Genomic DNA, 21,241 nt, shown 5'->3' with positions numbered 1-21,241 from the left:
TGAAAAACGTCAAGATTGAAATATAATGACATGATAAAACTATGCATGACTAACGAAACTAAACACATTATCATTTGCAAGATAATTTATCATAAATGAGGAAATTATTAAATAATTGATCTTTAAACAGAAAACAAGACATTTAATATGAATTTAATTTGTTTGTCTATGTTGTATGTGGTATAGATATGCACAGAAATCTATGACGTATTGTGCAAATACCTTTCGTTGTGTCGTTCCGTTTTGGGTCAGTTTGGCTGATCCTGCGTTGGTTTTAAGATGCCAAAAGTGGTATCAAAGAGTGTCGTGTGTACGGACACGAAAGATCAAGAGGAATATCAGGGAGAGAAGCCCCTATATGTTTATTATTGCATTTGTGGACAAATGTGCCTGATTTTAGGCAAGTTTCACTTCCAAATAGTTCTCTTCATTTCCCTTTGCTATAACGTATAAACAAACACACGCGAAACAGTCTGGTGTGTAGTCCATCTGCTGTGAGTGATTGTGCTACTTGAAATCCGAAAATGATCGCCTGGGGAATAACAGTACTACCCCAGGCCCAACTTATAGCCCACTTGGCACAGACTGCCAGCTGTCGCTCATGCTTCAGAAATCTCGTATCACTCTACGATCTGAACCCACGGAGATTCTTACAAACTGAAAATAGTTATCCCAAACCTAAAATTCTCGCCCGATTCGTACCTGATTTGGAGTAATTCATACTTATTAAATACTTATACATAATTATTTGGTTGACTCGTACAAGCATTGGATGATCCATAGGCCTACATAAATCTAGAAGATCCATACACTAATTTTGAGGACTTTTACACAAAGTTGAAGAACCTGTACCCATTTATTGTCATAATAATTGCTTTAGTAACGAGTCAGTGTGAAAGCAAGAGTCCAAAACCAGATAGTATTACAACCAGTGTAGATGTAAAAACAACAATATAGCCTATGTGTTATCATGAATTCACAGCACTAAATTCCCACATTCAAAAATTCTGAGCACTTTCACTATGAACCCCATACAATCATTCATTATACATTTCAAACATTCATATGTTATTCGGGGACAAGGGTGGCCCAGTCGTCTAAGGCGCAGCGATTCGCTGTGCAGAGTTGTGTCCCTTGGGCACGCCAGAAACCTATGATTGTAGATTCGAATCCTGGTTCGCCCCGATTATGTTTCTGGGTTAAAGTGGTTTGTCAGCACCATACCTGTGCTCGTTGGTTTCACCGAAGTGGTAAACGTCTGAGACCTGCATCACTTCGGGCTTTCCTCCTACATTTAGCTGACACGCCGTGATATGACTGGAATACTGTTAAAAACGACGTTAAACCCAACTCACTCTCTCATTCATTATACATTTCAACCATTAAAATAATTCACATTTGACTCACAATATCTTGTTTGAGATAATGGGTTATTATCCCTTTGACTGAGAACCAATTAACATGTTTTCCGGAATTTAAGGTATTGTATCATTATTATTATTTTTAGATCAAATAAATCTAGACAAGTGGTTAAGGTGTTCGCTCATCATGCTGAGACCCAGATTTGATTCCCTAGATGGGTATAATGTGTGAAGCCCATTTGTGGTGTCCCCACTGTGATATTGCTGGAATATTGCGAAAAGCGGCGTAAAACCCAAATCGCTCACAGTGTGTTTAAATACATGTTTTTGGGTATGAGTCATCTAGTTGATGAGGTAGGGGTTATCCAACATTTGTGTACAAAGTATGTATCTCGGTGCATACAGATTGTCCAGTTCCCTTCGATCCTTTGGTTATGTTAGGGGTTCAACTACCCTTGGTTAACCCAAAATCAACCCTCAGCCCCTTGTATTCCCTTTCCAATCACGCCCCTCTTTACGATCATTAGGGTGGGGCACCCCTTTACAATCCTTAGGGTAGGCACCCTTTTACAATCCTTAGAGTAAGGCACCCTTTACAGTCCTTAGGTTTAGGCACCCCTTTACATTCCTTAGGGTTAGGCACTCCTTGAAGTATGAAAAAGTGCACCTGGTAAAGGTCAGTACTCCCAAGTTAGGTGTTACGCCAATTTCAGTTGTATTATGGTCTGCCAGCTTGATGTGGGACTAGGGTGGAGTGCTGTTAGTTTGTTTGTTTGTTGTTCTCAGCAAAAATCAAGCTATATGACGGTATTCTGTAAATAATCATGTCTGGACCAGACAATCCAGTGATTGATATCATGAGCATCGATCCATGCAATTGGGATCCGATGACATGTATAGTCTTACCCTTGGAAGCAACGTGAGTGAGTACGCCGCTTTTAATAATATCAGGTGGGGGGTACCACAAATGAGCTTCACACATTATACCCATGTCGGGAATCAAACCCGGGTCGTCGGTGCGACGAGTTAATGCTTCAACCACTAGGCTACCCGACCGCCCCGGGACAACGGGAAGCAACAGTATAGTGCTCATTGACTCCAGCTGCCAGCATAGACACTGATCTCTTGGCCTTTACTTGTGTGTTTTACTAAGGACTTTGTATCATGTGATTTTGTTTTTATGCTTCAGATTGTCCCATGGACAAACTTCCACTTAGAAAAAGGGACAACTCACGAGTCATTGATGGACAGAAGCATGCACACAAGTTGACCTGTGATCCTGATGACATCATATATCTCCGACGGTAAGCCAATCTCACAAAATCAAATCAAAATTCAACGCTAAGTGGAACAAAAGCCCTTTTTGGTGGCTACACACCAAGGATAAATATTAAGTTATGTTTTCATAATGCCATAAAAGTGATCCCCAGCAGAGTTACCATCTATCTAATGGTAGAAGTGGTCTTGAACTAGCAGATTTATGTTAATTTTGATCCCTGCACACTGATATACATGTACAGTTATAATTAACATGACTATTCACTCGTCATGATTGAAGCTTAGGTGTTGCCTTCGGTGATATTGCTGGGACATTGCAGCGCAAAACCACTCACTTAAAATGAGCCTGACATTATTCAGTACTGTGAAATGCTCTATGAATTCAAATATTAGTCAGTGTATCAATTTATTTCGTGATATTTTCCAGTCGACTTCAGTCTGCACACATTTGTCCATCTTCCCGAGGCAAGAGAGTTAACTGACTATAAAAGTCAAGTTTCCACCCTTGCCAAACTAGGCGGGTATTATGGAGTTATATTTTGGCTGGACTAACGAGTCTATGCATAGTCCAATCAAAATCGCGCACCGAAATCAAAATCCGGTTTGTAAACTGTCGTGCAGATTTCGGTCGATTGCAGGATTTGCAAAGCATGTGCACCGCCAACTCGTTGTCAGCAGATATTTTCCAAACCTTTTCATGTTTTTAATCAAGGTGCTCACGTGATTTGATGCATTTCGCGATGTAAGACCCCTTTTATCACAATAAAGATCTTGATCATTGATCAGATCGACCTGACTGGGAGCCGCCATTTTGTGTGAAGCAAACGCAAGTGATACGAGAGGTGGAATCTGATTGGTCCATAGCAGAGGCTTAGAAGGAACATAACTGGTAATAGCCACTGGTGGCGCTACGATCGAGCCCAGCAATTCCAGCCTAGTTCGGCAAGGGTGGAAACTGGACTTTTAAAGTCAGTTATAACTCTCTTGCCTCGGGAAGATGACATTTGTCTGGTAATAGTCTTCATGCTCTGTTTTGCACTGTCATCTACTTGTTCTTCACAGCTCTGATGCTCTGCATTGGCGGTTGGGTAGCGTAGTGGTTAAAGCGTTTGGTCTCACGCCGAAGACACAAGTTCGATTCCCCACGTAGATAAAATGTGTGAAGCCCATTTCTGGTGTCCCCCGCCACGATATTACTGGAATCTTGCTAAATGTGGCGTAAAACCATCCTCACTCACTCTGCCTCCTCCGGGAACATGCTACTTAAGATCACTCTTTGCTGTTTGTAACTCTGTCCAGGAAAACCGGGGCTAGTTCTTCAGATTATTGTTCTGTTTACAGGCCTGAAGGTATAGAGAAGCAGTACAGGCAGAAGTGTAAGAGGTGAGAATCAAGAGTTTACAAGTTTATTGATTTACAGAGAAAACAGGCGGCCAAATCTTAAGTGTCTTTAGCTCACCTTACCCACATTTATTTATTTCAATCAGCCGTTTGCCTTGTTTGCATGACCTTGACCTTACGCTGCACTGAAAAATTCTTGCCATTCATTTAGCAGATGATGTAGAAGAGAAAATATCTTGTGGATGTTTTATTTGTTTATAGCCAATCAAATTGCTGGATTTTTCTTTAAAATTGAATTTTTTCTAAAATATGTGCTTTATCTGTTGCTATGGGCCTACTTCCAAACTCTAATTGGTAATATTCCACACAATGGACATTCTGTCTATTGTTTTCTTAGCATCACTGGGTCAAAATGCAACCACACACTACCATTTTTCTTCCAAGCCACGTTAGAGAAGTGAAGATGTGGGTTATCTCCCCTGATCGAGTCCATCCTAACCTCCCATACTCGATTACCTGTCTGAGCCTTATCACAGTGGTTGCCATGGTTACTGACTTGAGGGTGGGAAAGCCAGGGACTAATACATTAGGTAGTAGCTATTATTTCAACCAGGTCCCATTGCTTTGATTTTGCTACAAATTGGAACTAAATAAAACAGGGAATTTGTACACTTAGTTAACATGGATGTCTCATTCAAGCAGTACGAGCTGCACACACTGAGGACCAGAGATATAAGGTTTTCACTTGTCCTCTCAGGCTCTGGACGGTTGTGACTAAGGCGGTTGTGACACTGACTTAACCCACTCTCATAGACATTCGACGGGTTCCTTTCACCTTTGGCATATGCTTCGACCGCATCCATAATAATTTCAAAGTTGTGATCCCAATTGGGTCAATATTTAAATACTGTATTCGATGTAATAAGCGCTCCGCTCCAATAAGCGCCCACGGCGATATTTGTTAATATATTGGCAAGTGAACAATTCCAATTAGCCCCCTTTCCAACTGATAAATGTACACAAGACTTACTTATTCGCATATGATACACACTCGTGTGTTATATGCACCCTTAATTATGGGCAATTTAATTCTGGAAAAATATATCTGTCGTACATAAACATTTCAGGTTGTAAGCTTAAACCACAAAATGTATCTTTCAATTCACTTTTTTTTCCAGCAAAATAATATTCTAATAAGAGCCCCCTATTCCTAATTTTGAGAGCGCCCGAGGCGCTTATTACATCGTATACAGTAACTGATGAAGGTTGTTATTGTCAGCCATGGAGAAGTCATCAGTGAGTATATGACCCACAGGTTGATCAGCATGATGATCAATGGCAGCCACAAGTAGTGGGATTGACATCATGAGCTGCCAGGTCCACCTTCTGTAACCCCTTCCTATAATTGAACAACCTGGATGAAATCATGTTCGTAGGAAAAGAAAATTGTTGGTGGTTCCTAAAAGTTGAAATATTGTGGCACATTTTGGAAAAGAATGATTTTGTCTGAGAATGTTTCTTAAATTTAAGTTGGTTTGTGGTCTGTGTCTGTTTTTACCAACTAATGGAGTCTGTTTTGTTGGTAAAGGTGTGGACTGTGGCTGTATTATCATCACCAAGGCAACAGCAACGTCATGTTTGTTGTGGACGGGGCACTGAAACGTGAAACTGATGGCTTTAAGACTGATGTCTACAGTCAGTTGGCAGCTCCTAAGAAGGTAGGAAACTGCTCCCTCTGCTTTCGTTACAACAACAACAACAACGTCAGCCGTCATGGGTTTATTTTTCCTCTTGGAGCCATTTAGCTGGTTTTATCAGTAGCCAGTTTTATCTATACATAATATAATGAATGTCTGACAATAGTTTCTCGTTTAAGATTATGATTGCCCTTTCCCAAATCTGTTGTTTCAGCAGATTCTCAATTTGTGACACAAAAAACACTAATCATAGCGTTTGTACACTTTTTAAATCGAAGCCAATCAAAATCTTTCTGCAGGATCAGAACTCATCCTTCCTCAGTAGTTTGCTTGCTAGCAAATATTGGAAATACATTTGCTGTTATTGTTCTACCACTGACAGCGACCTACTTCCTGCTCCACATGTCACACTAATATAATGAAATAGCAAAGCCATGTAGCCTATTCTATGTAGAGAGTAGTGATACAATCATGCCTTGTGCTTTGTTATTTAGCTAATCAGCATATGTTTGTTGAATACAAAAATAGTTTTTAAGCTTTTTATATCAAGTTATGATTGCGCATTTTCTACATTATTATTGAAAGATTGTGAGTGAGTGAGTGAGTATGGTTTTATGCCGCTTTTAGCAATATTCCAGCAATATCACGGCGGAGGACACTGGAAATAGTCTTCACACACTGCACCCATGTCGGGAATCGAACCCGGGTCTTCTGCGTGACGAGCGAACGCTTAAACCACTAGGCTACCCGACCGCCCCTTGAAAGATTGTGAAGAACAGTCCCAGCCAATATTGTATAGGAAAAAAATTGTGTTTTGGTTCCACTTGGTAACATTTGGGAACATTCGGTAGTGAAGCATTTCAGAAGAATTAAGTAGAATAATGGGCTTTCCTTCCAATAATAAAGTAACGAGCCACAGTACCACGAACCATGTGTTCTAACTCACCATCCTAAAATTTCAATATTATAGGCGACCATTTTGGTCACTTATCATGCTTATAAGCGGGATGGATATATCTGTATCTACTTGTTAAGCTGTCAGTTTTTATGGCACTGTTTTAGAGATTGTGGGACGGACATGCATGGGTGAAGGTCAGGTCATGTAAGGTTATGTCAAGGTTATGACCGTCATAATGCCCCAGATTCATGCCAAGCCCAGCTGTTGTCAGTAAAGGTCACTAAAAAACTGATTAAGATTGTGTTGACCCGTACTTCACGTTGTGCCAGAACTTGGGTTACTAATCTTTGAAAATCCATGTCCAATAAGAAATCTTGCACGCCTCATCAAGTTTGGACTGAAGAAGCATGAATAGTTTGCACAAGACACATCCAGTAATTTAGACCACTTATGGACCTTGATACAGGCATTGGCACAAATACAACCAACAAGTAATCCCTTGGTGTAGCTGGTGACAGGAAGGTTGACCAGTTTGAATGAGTTTGGGTCATGAAAGGCAGACAATGATTGATCAGAGTTTGCTTCACGGCGTCCGATGTACAAAAATACTCGCTGAAAAAACTGGGATGCAAAAAAATAACCTTCATGCATCTCCTTACACGTTTTTCATTTTGTTACAAGTCTATCTTACACGTAACATATTGTTGTTTTGTTTCGAGTTTCTCTTGCCTCTCAACATCCATGTTATGCACACATGAAAACAGACACTTAATGATTTAAACCAGACACTTTGTTTATGCTCAGAATGACTTAAAATACACCATTCCAGGCCTACATTTGACAAATTTCTTGGAGGATGTGTGCACCCAAACCCTCTAGATAGCCTAGCACCTGGGGCGCTTGCGGGTAGTGTGTCCAAGGGGACCTCCTTATTGTGGAGACCAATGCATACACTGATTGATGTTCATCAACACCATGCTGCCATTCATGGTTTCTACTGATTGGTTTATAATTGTTACTTCAGTCGCAGTCGTTGTGTCTAGTTTCCTGTAACCTGGTTGTTCTGTTGCCAGGTAACGCTGACGAAACACACGAAGAACATGGGCAAGTTCAGTTCTGTAACCGTGTCGACCGTGGACGAGGAGGAGGAGGAGATCGAGGCGGTAAGTGACCCCGGCTTCTGTAACAAGTGTGTGGTTTAATTATTATTATATCACCTGTAACATCATATCCACAACCTGTGTGGAACTGCATGATGTTACCGGTATACTGCAATATGCTTTTTGATCAATATGTATTGCAAAAAAACAAATTGTGTATTTTTATAAACTTTGACTTTTTGGTTGAAGTTTGTTGCTTTGTCTTTCAGAAAGAAATAGCCGATTCATATGCAGCTAATGCCAAGGTCATTGAGAAGCAGTTGCTGAGGAAAGGGATGAGTAAACGAAAGCTTCTGGAACAGGTACACATCACACAATAGTTGCCATGGTTACATTCAGTTGTTACACTTCCTGATTTACCAACTTATGTATATATATCCTTCAGTCACGTTATGATGTATATATCCTTCAGTCACTATGGCATGTTTATATCTTTCAGTCACATTATGATGTATATATCTTTCAGTCACGTTACGATGTATATATCCTTCAGTCACTACGGCATGTATATATCCTTCAGTCACTATGGCATGTATATATCTTTCAGTCACATTATGATGTATGTATCTTTCAGTCACGTTACGATGTATATATCCTTCAGTCACTACGGCATGTATATATCCTTCAGTCACGTTATGATGTAAATATCTTTCATTCACTGATGATGTATATATCCTTCAGTCACATTTTGATGTATATATCCTTCACTCACGTTATAATGTATATATCCTTCAGTCACATTATGATGTATATATCCTTCAGTCACATTAAGATGTATATATCCTACAGTCACGTTATGATGTATAGATCTTTCAGTCACATTATGATGTATATATCTTTCAGTCACGTTATGATGTATATATCTTTCAGTCACGTTATGATGTATAATTATATCCTTCAGTCACATTATGATGTATATATCCTTCAGTCACGTTATAATGTATATATCCTTCAGTCATATTATGATGTATATATCCTTCAGTCACATTAAGATGTATATATCCTACAGTCACGTTATGATGTATATATCTTTCAGTCACGTTATGATGTATATATCCTTCAGTCACATTATGATGTATATATCCTTCAGTCACGTTATAATGTATTTATCCTTCAGTCATGTTATGATGTATATATCCTTCAGTCACATTATGATGTATATAACCTTCTGTCACATTATGATGTTTATAACCTTCTGTCACATTATGATGTATATATCCTTCAGGTTAATACTACAGCAGTATATATCCATGTGTCAATACCATGTTTTATGTTCTAGGCTGAGGAAGAGGCCAAGAAGATGAGACCGAAAGGAACACTGATTGACAAGTGAGGAGCAGCAAGGGTGGCCATGTATACCAGTTCTCCCACTGTGATGGCTGGCCATTGTATATCCTTATAACAACATAGGTTTGCAGTGGTCATATATGCCGAATATGACTTTGTGAAACATTTATCCTTGTGCAAGAAAAAAGTCTCACACAAGAAAGCGTGGAAGAAGCTTTGTCCTTAGAATTGGATTTTGTGAGTTCCTGTCTGGAACATCCTGAAAAGCAGTGCATAGTTCTTGTGTGTTATACCTCAGGGTTTGTAAGAGACACAGTGTCTGTGTTATTCCTCAAAGAACAGATGTTGATCCTCTTGTAGAGAAGGGAGCCTGAAGAAGAGAAGACGTGTGGTGTCCAACATGTATGAATGCTGTTTGTCGTATAATACTGTATCCAGTAAGGTCTCATGAGATATGACTATGTGACACAACCGATCCAGGGAGGTTGTAAATAGCAAACTTATGTTGGGCAATGTATATATTATCTTGAAGTGGAAGATTTAATGACAAGTGTACTATCTTATGTCTGAATCGACCTGTGCAGATCAGTCAAAGAATGGTGTGCACAGGTAGATCAGTAGTGGTCCATTGTTCTTCACAGCCTGACCATGCCTGGTGGGTTTCACCAGGGCCCCGTTCCACAAAGCCAACGTAGCGCTATTGAGTTACAATCACCTTAGTACTATGATGACTGTAAGCCTATGATAAGACAAAGTATTAGTGTTACGATCATCTTAGCACTATGATGACTGTAAGCCTATGATAAGACAAAGTATTAGTGTTACGATCATCTTAGTACTATGATGACTGTAAGCCTATGATAAGACAAAGTATTAGTGTTACGATCATCTTAGCACTATGATGACTGTAAGCCTATGATAAGACAAAGTATTAGTGTTGCGATCACCTTTTTGCTAAGATCGCTTTGTGGAACGGGGACCAGAATGATAAGCATTAGCACCTACAACAATCTTTCCTTCCACATCAATCTGACGTGCCATGATACAGCAGAAGTACTGCTCACAGTGGCATTAATCCAAACTCATCAAGTCACTCACAAACAAAACAATATCTTTGACAGAGTGGCGTAAGTTCAGACAGATCATGTCTCTACATCGAAATATTGAACACAAGTCTACATAAGGGTATTCCCCACTGAAGTCATGCAATGTTTACTTTGCTGTCTATCACTAAGAGAGGAATCTAAATATTTGATGTTGAAGATTTCATGATCTGTAAAGGCTGCATGTGCTTGTATTGATATATTGTACATAGCTCACAGTGTACACAGTTGCATCATGTCTTTTCCTCACTGTGTATTCATCATATCAAATAAAGTCTCAGTCTTGGAGGTCATTGTGTTTGCTCTTCCTCTTCTGCCAGTTGTGGGAGACACTTGTGCAGAGTTGTCTATCTTTGTTTTCCCAGGATCCACTGCTCGAGAGGTAGTAGTAGTAGTAGTAGTAGCAGTAGTAGTAGTTTCTTTGGCTGTTTGATGTTTAACGACACACTCAGCAATATTCCACCTATATGACAGAAGTCTGTAAATACGACAGTCTGGACCAGACAACCCAGTGCTTGACATCATGAGCATCGATCCACCCAATTGGGACCGATGACATGCATCAACCAAGTCTGCAAGCCTGACCACCCAATCCCATTAGTCGCCTATTACGGCAAGCATGAGTTGCTGAAGACCTATTCTACCCCGGATTTTCACGGGTTGTGACTTTGAAGACAATGTCCAGACAACGTCCAACTTGGAACAAAGTCGTGCCACAATGCACGTGTACAGATATTGGAGGGTGTTCTGGAAAGGAAAGGACCTGGGCACTTGAAGCAGCCAGAGTCCAAGCAAAGCTATTGGAGGTCTCATCGTATACAAACATGAAACCTCGTGCAGAACTTTCATGGACAGCAGTTTTTGGAAGTGGTTGGCATAGCAGGGTACAGCTGTGACATTGATTTATACTAGAGGAAAAAGCCCTGTCACATTGAAATATCACATTAAAAGGCAATTAGTGTGGATCTTCCAACAACATGCTTGATGTTCTATTGTAGAAACACTTTGTTATGATGACCCTGAAATTACAGTGCATCCCGTCATTGCGTGCATATAGTCCCACAAGTAAGAAAATCGTCACACATTCAGAGAACACGGGCACCGAATCAATTCAAACACCAGTAAATCGTTGGAAGTATTTTATCAGTGAAAAGTAACTCATCTTCCCGAGTTATGGCCATTCTATGTCCCGCCTACTAACCAATCAGATTCCACTTCTCATATAACTTATATTTGCTTCAACAAATTGGCGGCGCCCAATCAAGACGATCTGATCGATAATCAAGATCTACCATATTCGACGTAATAAGCGCCCAGGGCGCTCTCAAAATTAGAAACAGGGGGCTCTTATTAGAATAATATTTTTGTGATATTAAAAACGAGGTTGAAAGATTGTAAATTTTGTGGTTTATGCTGACAGCCTGAAATGATATAAAAGAAGATTATACATGTATTATACATGATAGATATATTTTCGAGAATTTAATTGCCCATAATTAAGGGTGCATATAATAAACAAGTGCGTATTATACACGAATAAATAAGTCTTGTGTACATTGATCAATTGGAAAGGGTGCTAATTGGGATTGTTCACTAGCCAATATATTAGCAATATCGCCGTGAGCGCTTATTAGAGCGGGGCGCATATTACGTCGAATATAGTATATTGTAACTAAAGGGGTCTTACTTCGCGAAGGGCATCAAATCACGTGAGCACTTTGATTAAAAACATGAAAAGACCTGGAAAGTATCTGTTGAGGCTAAGTTGACACCGCACATGCTTTGCAAATTCTGCAAATGACCGAAATCTGCACGGGATTTTGATTTGACAATACATAGACACGTTAGTCCAGCCAAAATATAGCTCTATAATGCGAGCCTAGTTCGGCAAGGGTGGAAGATGAAAGCTGATTTGTTGACGGCCAAGCCTTGTAAACGTTATGCAATGCCCATCTGAAAATGAGCTGTTGCAGGCAATTTGAATGCTTAATATCGGAATTGCACAAAACGTTGCTGGGCGTTTTGGTGTTCATCGTAACAATGTCATGTAGGCTACAGTCACTCTAGGGTTCGTACCAAGAAACTGGCAACACCAGGAACCGACCATGTTCCGGATGTCCACGAGTAACGTCATGTCGGCATGACAATGATATATATCCGTTTGGTTCACCTACGAAGCTGGTTTCAGACTGCAACTGTGAAAGCCCGCAGCATCCCTTGCTTACGTCCGATCAGTGCAAGGACAGTGAGGAATTGATTACGAGAGCATAACATCTGGCCATGACGTCCAACTGCATGTACGTCCAATTTATCTGCCACGTCATCGAATTGCATCCTGGCATGGTCAAGACAACATCTGAGGTTCGGCTACAGGACTAGAGGTTATTCATTGATTCTTGTACTTGCCTGCATAAAATTTGAATTAAGTTCACTGCTTCTTTCCCTGTGGCGACTGTTCCATCATGGCTGGATGTAGCCTGCAACCTTGGGGTATCGCAGTACTTGTCATGTACGCTAAACGGAACAAAATGCACTCACTAACCAGCGTTAGAAATTGGCACTAGTCCTGTAAGCCTTACCAAACTGCCCAATAGTGAAGGTATCCTAAGGACTAGTAGAAATTGGCCCATTTTAAGAGGTTTTGCTATATGTTATCATTATAAGGACTAGTGGACAAAAACTGTTAGTATCTAACCCTGCTAACCTTTATGATTATTCGTGTTCTCTATATCCGGTGTCATTTATCTTATCTAAATATGCATATTTTACTGATAAAAGTTCATTATTTACATACGTCGCGCCGAGTAAAAGCTGGGCCTCTTGCTCTGTTTGACAAGGGAGAAAACTCCAACGCATCGCGGTACAGGGAAAAGTTGTGTATGAAGGTCCGAATTGGACAAAAACAGGACACAATTCTACAAACCACTAAGTATGATGCTGCCAGACATCAGTGATTTGTCGAGACAAGTGCAAAGACAGCACAATTTGTTATCAGTAATAGGTATCCAATGCATATTTACCGAAAAGTAAGAAAACATACACCTATACAACTTTATACTAATTAATCAATCAATCCCCCCCCCCCCATCTCTAACTTGAGACTATAGCACCCGATACTTCAAGCTCCAGCAATGGGGACTGGTCATTTATTGTTGCTTTTTTTGAAGACATGACAGCGAAAAAAAGAGGGGGGGGACAGCCAACATTTAAATTATCACAACTTGGGGGGGGGGGGGGGGGGGGGGGGGGGGGGGGGAGGGCATGAAAAAATTATAACTAAGAAACTTTCTCATCATTTAATACCAAACTACCACATAAACTACTTGGGCGAGAGCCTTCTCTTGTCTCCAGTGACCACAAAATCAAATCTTAAAATCTTTTAATCAAGGCCGTAGTTAACTTTTTTTGACAAGGGGGGCACTGCTCCCCTGCCCCCCGGCTAGCTACGGCACTGTTAATACACGTGTACTGTCAACAACATATAAACAAAGCACCTGTGCATTTAAAATTCTATTCAAAATGTGTGGTAGTTTTACCCTAATTGTTATATTAAAACATGAGGCAAATTATTATTTTTGAAGCTTTTACCCACAGGAACTCGATATTGCTCTTTGTAAAAATATACGCCCCCCTATCGATATTGCTCTTTGTAAAATTATACGCCCCCTATACTACATGTATATTTTTACAAAGAGCAATCTCGAGTTCCTGTGCTTTTACCCTCTAACTTTTCCTACCTACAATCACAAATCCGGCATTGATGGAAACAATGATTTTAGGGACTCTTTTTAGGACTCGTATCATAAAACATTAATATTATCATTTATTTTTCAGAAGCCATTTCTTAACTTTTAAACATATTTAATTTTACAAGGGTTTATTGACTTTATTCCTTTGTAATATTGTTTCAAGAGCGCGACGAAAGATCAGCAATTAACTTCCTCAATACCGGAAATACAGAGTTATCGTCCTTTATCCAATGAAAATGGAGGACGCGCCTGAATTATTTTGTTGTGGAAGGCCGAAAATAAGATGTTAAACAACACTTGTTGAGTTTAGATACAGGTAAATGTTTAAACAGATAATGAAAGTCGATAATACGTGGTATTCTTTTGTAACGTAAGAGATGCAAAAGTGAATTCATTTGCCAAATAAGTGGTAAACTAAATTCACTGAACAAATATTTTCTACGACTAGGCCTAATAGCCTAGTACGAAGGACAGTTAATTCATAACTTTATCGAAAGTGTTTTGCAAATGTTGTACTGTCCACACATGCACAAATCGTGCACAGTTAATGCAGCAAATGTATATTTCTTGTGCCATTTCCCCATTCACACAAAGCGTGTCATGGAAGGCGTACTTGCCCAAACTGTCAAATAGATAGGTATTGATATAGGTTTATTTTCTTTGACAATGACTGGGAGGAATTTTTTGAAATTTGGAACACATACTGTTGTGTGAGTGAGTATGGTTTTATGACGCTTTTAGCAATATTCCAGCAATATCACGGCAGGGGGCACCAGAAATGGGCTTCACAAAATGTACCCATGTCGGGAATCAAAACTGGGTCTTCAGCGTGACAAGCGAATGCTTTAACCACAAGGCTACCGTACCACCCTTTAGAGACTGAGAGCCATCCTGGACCTTAGAGGGCCTTGTGCCTTTGAAGATAAATGTGTTACATTTGCTCAGTGTTACCTGATACCCTTTACACCCCTAATAGTCTTTAAGAGACAAATAAGATAATATAGTCTATAAGAGGCAAATAAGATAATATAGTCTGTAAGAGGCAAATAAGATAATATAGTCTATAAGAGGCAAATAAGATAATATAGTCTATAAGTAGCAAATAAGACGAAAACTTGACATGGATACTATAGGAGGTCGACGAGAGCACAATACTGTTTGTAGCACCTCAGAATTTATACGTTTGCCATAAGATTTACCACATGAACATGAAAACTTGAAACCTATGTTACAATGGTGTTTTTTTTATAAGAGAACTAAGTGATGGTTACAGTACACTTTTTATGAGGAAATTAGTCAATTATTTTTGTAGTTTGGAAAATGTCACTGTCCATTTTGAAGATAGTGTTGAAAAATAACCATGCATGTGTAAGTGCATGATTTGTGACACTTTTTTGCTGGTTTGATACAACCAAGTATCACATCTGTATAACTAATGATGCAGGGACTGTCACTCAAAAGTTCATGAACATGTCCTTATGACATTTTTGAGTGTGAGAAAAATTGCATATTGTGTATTAACCATGTCACAATATCACCATATTTGGCGAGAAAATGACGTGCGAAAAATGCAATTTCTCCAATTGCATTTATTGTTCACATTACGGTACTCGTCTCATTTATTTTGTGGTAAGGCTTTTCTTTTTTAACAATATTAGCTGATCTGTGTAAACAATGAAGAAGCTGTATTTTTATTTCAGCCTTTGAAATTGATAGACAGGACAAAAGTGCAAATAAACCCTTATTTACGTGCTGCTTTAATGTGCTGAATACGATATTTTCATTAGCGATGTTACGATCTATACAAATCCACAAAGTTGTATAAACCCATGAGACTTGAACTTTGGGTTTATTTAAGATTTTATCCCATATTGTTCACAATTATTTCGGCGAAATCATGTGTGAAGTAATCGGTAGTTTGAACAACTCACCGTTGTTTACAACAACCACGGTCAGATTAGCACTATTGATGCCTGGAGACACACTGTAGTTGACAGATAATGGATACATATATCATTAATGCCATTCTTTGACTCGTTACAAGTCATATTGTTGTAGTTTGACTGTTATTTGTCAATATAAAAGTTTTACAATCATGAGTGCGGGAGCCTCGACAGCTACTGGTCAAATTGCTCCATACATAATATCTACTCGGCAATAGCAATCAGCTGAACTAAAGTGCTATTATGCTTATGGTTATTATTTAAGAGATAACCTACTGTTTTGAAATTTGAAGTAGTCCCACTGTGGAGCAGATACCTCTCATGTTAATCTGGAACCTAGTGGCTTAGGCTTTCCTTCCACATTAATCTTAGGTGCTGTTGTTTGACTTAAATATTGTTCAAACCAACTCGCTCATTTCTGGTTCTAATGTTTCAGATTTTGTTTAAAGGAAGAAGTTAAGAGGGAAGGAAGGTAACAGTGGAAGTATGAATCCTGAGGACAGTCTGGAGTTGCCAGGGCCTGAAGAGGGGTTGGGCAGACCCATGATCATACAGAGAGACCATGTGTCGCAGACTGTGGTCATGGAGAACCAGTGTCCTCAAGATGGTGTTCTCCAGGACCAAACCATGGGTGTAACAGCAGTGGACGGAACCAGGGAGATGGTGATGACTGGTGTGACAAGCTCAGATATGTCCCAGGGCGTTGTCGAGGACGACCAGATCCACTACCCCCAGGACGGTGTGTTCCAGGACGAGCCAGGAGTCGTTGTAGAAGAGAGGTCCCGAGAGATGGTGGTCCCGAGGGTGTCGCAGGACATGGTGGTCGACCAGCAGGAGATTGTCATCCAAGACGACACCCAACAGGTGGTGCTGGTCACTGTGCCAGACAGCTCAGGGGGTGACAATGATGGCAATGTGGAGATAATTGTCACCACCTGCTCACTGTCGTCATTAAATGAACAAGTGGCGCTGTGTCCTATCAGTAAAGCCGATGAACATTATCAACACATTAACACCATGTCAAGTTCTGATAGAATTCTGCCACAGAGTGTTTGTGAGTACAACAAGGCCATCTTTCCCCAGGGCAATCTAAGCTCGAATCATTCTGTGATGGTAGGGACAGAAAGTGGAGATCGGCAGATACAAGAACTGGAAACGTTGCATGGTCCATCAGGCAATCTGTACAACCAACAGCTGTCCAGTACAGTTGTTCCAGCAATTAGTTCCAGCACAGACGATCCCCTGTATGATTCAGCAGTGTCATCAGGCATCATATCCTCAGCATTCCAGTCTGCTCTCAACACTGTATCCTCTACACCAATGATAAGTCTCACTCGCTTCCCAGGGAGCCCCACCAAACAAACCGAGGAGGAAGTACTGCCACTGCAAAGTGCCTCTAGCACTGTGGTTGCCGGGCAACAGACAAGTGTAATCTCCAGTACCAGAATAAAGCAGTCATCACTGACATCCGTCTCCATGACGCCACAGGATCAAGCTTTGTATGAAAAACAGGAAACGATGAAGAGTTTAGAGTTAGTTGATGCTCAGTGGAAAAATTCGGTTGTGGACAGTCCTTCCAAATCTGATACAATATTCCTCACAGAAAATACACCTGCTGATGGAGCTGTGTTTGGCTACAAGGTAGTTGACATTAATGCAGAACATCCTAAACAAGACATGGAACCCCCAGAGCCTCACTCGAAGGTAAAGGAGGAAGCAACCAATAACGTTGGTCCCAAGGTGGATGATAGTGAGACTGGATCTTCTGTGACCGATATTGCTGGGACTGGTGCCAAGACACAGAATACTGAGACTGTCGAGTCCTGCAGTGAAAGTGTTGACACTGGCAAGGTGACAGAGCCGAGGGCGGTGAAGGCGCAGGTGAGAGTGTGTAGCGTGTGTCACACAAGTTTCAGTAACGCAGAGGAGTTTGTGCTGCACATGATGCAGCACTCCTTGTATGACTCGTTCACGTGTGACCAGTGTGGGAAGCGCTTTGTGGATGAAGAGTCGCTGACTCGGCATAAGCTGAAACACAGTCGGAATCTCAGACGGGAGTTCCACTGCAAGGAGTGCAACAAATCATTTACAACTAACACCTATCTCAAGTCCCACATGAGGACACACACTGGTGAGAAGATTCACGCCTGTGATGAGTGTGACGAGAGGTTCACTTTCTCCAACATGCTTCGCCGACATAAATTCAAAGTTCATAAGGATTCCATCCGAGAGTGTCCCATCTGTAACAAGGAGTTTGTGAACAATGTTTTGTTGGTGAGACACTTAGCAGAGCATGAGAAGCAGCCTGAGACGACGGAGGAACAGGACATGCCGTCAACCGCAGCACCAAGGAAACGGAGAGGTAAAAGAAAGATCAGGAAGACTACAAAAAAGACTTCCGCTAAATTAAAAGTGAAAAACACCATTGCTGGCAATAAACCCCAAACCAGGGGACAAAAGAAAAAGGAAGGGTCTAAAACATCTCCAGGTATGGCAGAGATTCCAAAACCACAGCAGTTTTCTTGTATGATCTGTCAAGAGAAATTCCCCTCCAAAATTCTTTTGAAAAAACATGCAAGGACACATTTAGGTCAGAGAGTTTTGAGGTGTGATAAGTGCGGGAAGGTGTTCCAAGACTCCATCAAGCTGAAGATGCATAAGTTGTCCCACACTGGGCAGACTTTCATGTGCGGCTTCTGTGGGAAGAGCTTCAGCTATGCCTCCACTCTCACCATGCACAAGAAGCGCCATGCGCAGGAGAAGGGCGTTCAGTGTAACGTGTGTGGTAAGAGATTTGCTACAGCGGATGTACTGAAAACACACAAGACAACTCACACAACCATGAAGGCGTATGTCTGTGATGTGTGCGAAAAAGCGTTCACCAGTCAATATTACTTGAAAGCTCACAAGCGTATCCACACAGGGGAGAAGCACTATGGCTGTCTGCAGTGTGGGGAGTCCTTTATGTTCTCCACTGGACTCCGACGCCACGTTATTAAGGAACATGGTGGCATTGCATTAAAGAAGACCGAAGAGGCTGAGAAGAAAGATGAGGCCCCGTCTCCCAATGCAGAGGATGACGGCAGTGGAGGTGGGGATGATGACATCGACGAATTCCCCGACTTTTCTTCACAAAATATTCAAGACATGATGATTGGAAAGGATGGAGAAATACTGTCAACCAGTAAAATTAAGGTGGAGAAAGGCATGCTGATGGCTTCCACTAAGGACGAGCATGGGATGCTGGAATGTGGGTGGTGTGGGAAGAAGTTCCAGTCTACCCCAGCCCTCAACACTCACATGAAGGAGCATGTGGAGTTCCCGCACACCTGTCACATGTGCAATAAGACCTTCTCGCGAGAGCTGTACCTTCAGAAACACCTGCAACGCCACAACACTGACCGACCACATCACTGTAATGACTGTGGGAAGAGTTTCCGCAGTGCCAGCTATCTGGCCCAGCACCAACAGATCCACACAGGGGAGAAGAGCTACCAGTGTCAGCTCTGTGGGCAGGAGTTCATCTTCGCGAACAGTCTCCGCCGCCACCTCAAAACTCACACAGACCTCGGCCCCAACACTCAGGGATTGGTCCGGAAGAAAAAGAAGAAGTCGTACCGGCCAGTGAGTGAGATTAGTCAGGAGAATGTGTCCCAGTTGAACTGCACGCTGTGTGGCTACGCCTTCAGGACCGTGTCTCAAGTGGAGGAGCATCTGAAGACTCACTCCGGCGAGAATCCCATCTTTGAGTGTAATGTGTGTAAAAAGGAGTTCAATAGTCATAGATCGCTATGGAGACACAAGCACAGCCACGTGGACAATAAGCCAATCAGTTGTGAGGTCTGTAACAAGTCATTCCGAACCAGCTACTACCTGAAGTCTCATATGAATGCTCACAATGGTGCTAAGCCTTATAAATGTAAGTTCTGTGACTTGCATTTTACGTACGCTAGTACCCGGCGGCGCCACCAGCGTACTCACATTCCAGAAGAGAGTATGAACTTCATGTGTAACATTTGTGGGAAGAAGTTCTATGATCAGTGCGATTTTGACCGCCACATGCTGGGGCATTCCGGGGAGAAGCCATTTATGTGTGATGTATGTGGGAAGACATTTGCCACTAAAGCTCTACTTAGGAGTCACCTGAACCGTCATAATGGGGAGAAACAGTACAAGTGCCAGATCTGTAACAAGACGTTCCTCTACCACTACCGTCTGAAACGACACATCAAGACGCATAATGCAGTGAAGGCGTTCAAGTGTGACATGTGTGACAAGGGCTTCCTCACCCAGGCGTATCTGTCCACACATCTGCGTTCTCACACCGGCGAGAAGCCGTACAAGTGTGAGTACTGTAACGAGGAGTTCAGCTTCTCCAACACCTTCCGTCGACACAAGCGGATCCACACGGGACAAACGCTCAACTGCTCGGTGTGTGGGAAGATGTGTCTGGAGCTGTTTGACCTGAAGAGACACATGATGTCTCACTCCGACCTGAAGCCTGTCATGTGCGACATCTGTGGCAAGACATTCAGCCACCACAACAGCTGCAAGAGGCACATGAAGAGGATCCACCCCGAGATGGTCCTGCCCTTTACTATATAGAACAGGTGCTTGTAGTTGGGGTGAAACAATACAGCAAGGTCACAGTACGATACATATCATGATACTTAGGTCACGATACAATACATATCACGATACGCATAATTACCAGAGTCGAGAATCTGCAAATTTTAGTGACCACAAATTTGTTAAAGTCTGATGGCTTCCCCCATAAACACCCCTAAATTATGGCCCACACTCCATTGCAAACAAGTTTCAGCTGAAAAGGAAAATATCCATTCTCATCCCCGAATTACTTCAAATTGCATTGGAAATTTCTTACTATAAATATTTCAGAGCAGGTTCAAAAGGAAAAGCTAGCTGTAGCTACATGTTCATATCAGCTATTTTAAGTAGTGAACTTGAAATGCTAATTACAACACATTTGGGGATATTTGACTGACAAAAATGCGGAGGTCAGTAAGTAGTAAGTAATTGATTTTAGCAAGTGTATCATCTTGTATCAATACATAAAAAATCATACCATGTATTGTATCGTCGCATGAAAACTCACGGTGCATCGATGTATCGTTTCACCCTTAGCGTGTAGGGGTGTCAGCATACATCCAGGGATCTACCTGGGTCGAGATTTATACCAGTGTACAATGATGGGTGTCACCCATCACTCACTCATCCAGAGATTTTCTGTTTCGACGTAATAAGCGCCCATGTAATATAATGGCTAGTGAACAATCCCAATTAGCACCCCTTCCGATTGATCAATGTACACAAGACTTATTTATTCGCATATAATACGCACTCGCGTGTTATATGCACCCTTGATTATGGGCAATTCAATTCTGGAAAAATATATCTGTCGTA

The 21,241-nt window shown here is 41.3% G+C and overlaps 2 protein-coding genes across 2 annotated transcripts; both read left to right on the top strand.

The window, feature by feature from the left end:
- The first annotated feature begins 226 nt into the window (after positions 1–226).
- On the top strand, positions 227–9,846 carry LOC139459932 (STING ER exit protein-like). Its single transcript, XM_071241668.1, has 7 exons — positions 227–400; positions 2,551–2,665; positions 3,981–4,022; positions 5,569–5,698; positions 7,649–7,738; positions 7,945–8,037; positions 9,015–9,846. The coding sequence occupies exons 1-7, from the start codon at positions 280–282 to the stop codon at positions 9,066–9,068; spliced, it is 645 nt and encodes a 214-aa protein (XP_071097769.1). The 5' UTR covers positions 227–279; the 3' UTR covers positions 9,069–9,846.
- A 4,258-nt stretch (positions 9,847–14,104) lies between these two features.
- LOC139459918 (zinc finger protein 62 homolog) lies at positions 14,105–21,029 on the top strand. The gene is made up of 2 exons (XM_071241650.1): positions 14,105–14,190; positions 16,254–21,029. The coding sequence occupies exon 2, from the start codon at positions 16,304–16,306 to the stop codon at positions 20,420–20,422; it is 4,119 nt and encodes a 1,372-aa protein (XP_071097751.1). The 5' UTR covers positions 14,105–14,190; positions 16,254–16,303; the 3' UTR covers positions 20,423–21,029.
- The last annotated feature ends 212 nt before the right edge of the window (positions 21,030–21,241 follow it).

The sequence above is a fragment of the Haliotis cracherodii genome, unplaced genomic scaffold (assembly GCF_022045235.1).
Source record: "Haliotis cracherodii isolate W230 unplaced genomic scaffold, xgHalCrac1.p SCAF_13, whole genome shotgun sequence".
Classification (NCBI taxonomy): domain Eukaryota; kingdom Metazoa; phylum Mollusca; class Gastropoda; order Lepetellida; family Haliotidae; genus Haliotis; species Haliotis cracherodii.
The sequence above is the reverse complement of the archived record's forward strand: the minus strand, read 5'-3'. Positions and strand labels throughout refer to the sequence as shown.

Coding starts and splice junctions, on each gene's coding strand:
- LOC139459932 (XM_071241668.1), top strand. CDS start 280: ATGCCAAAAGTGGTATCAAAGAGTGTCGTGTGTACGGACACGAAAGAT. Junction 4,023..5,568: donor TACAGGCAGAAGTGTAAGAG/GTGAGAATCAAG, acceptor TTGTTGGTAAAG/GTGTGGACTGTGGCTGTATT. Junction 5,699..7,648: donor AGTTGGCAGCTCCTAAGAAG/GTAGGAAACTGC, acceptor TTCTGTTGCCAG/GTAACGCTGACGAAACACAC.
- LOC139459918 (XM_071241650.1), top strand. CDS start 16,304: ATGAATCCTGAGGACAGTCTGGAGTTGCCAGGGCCTGAAGAGGGGTTG.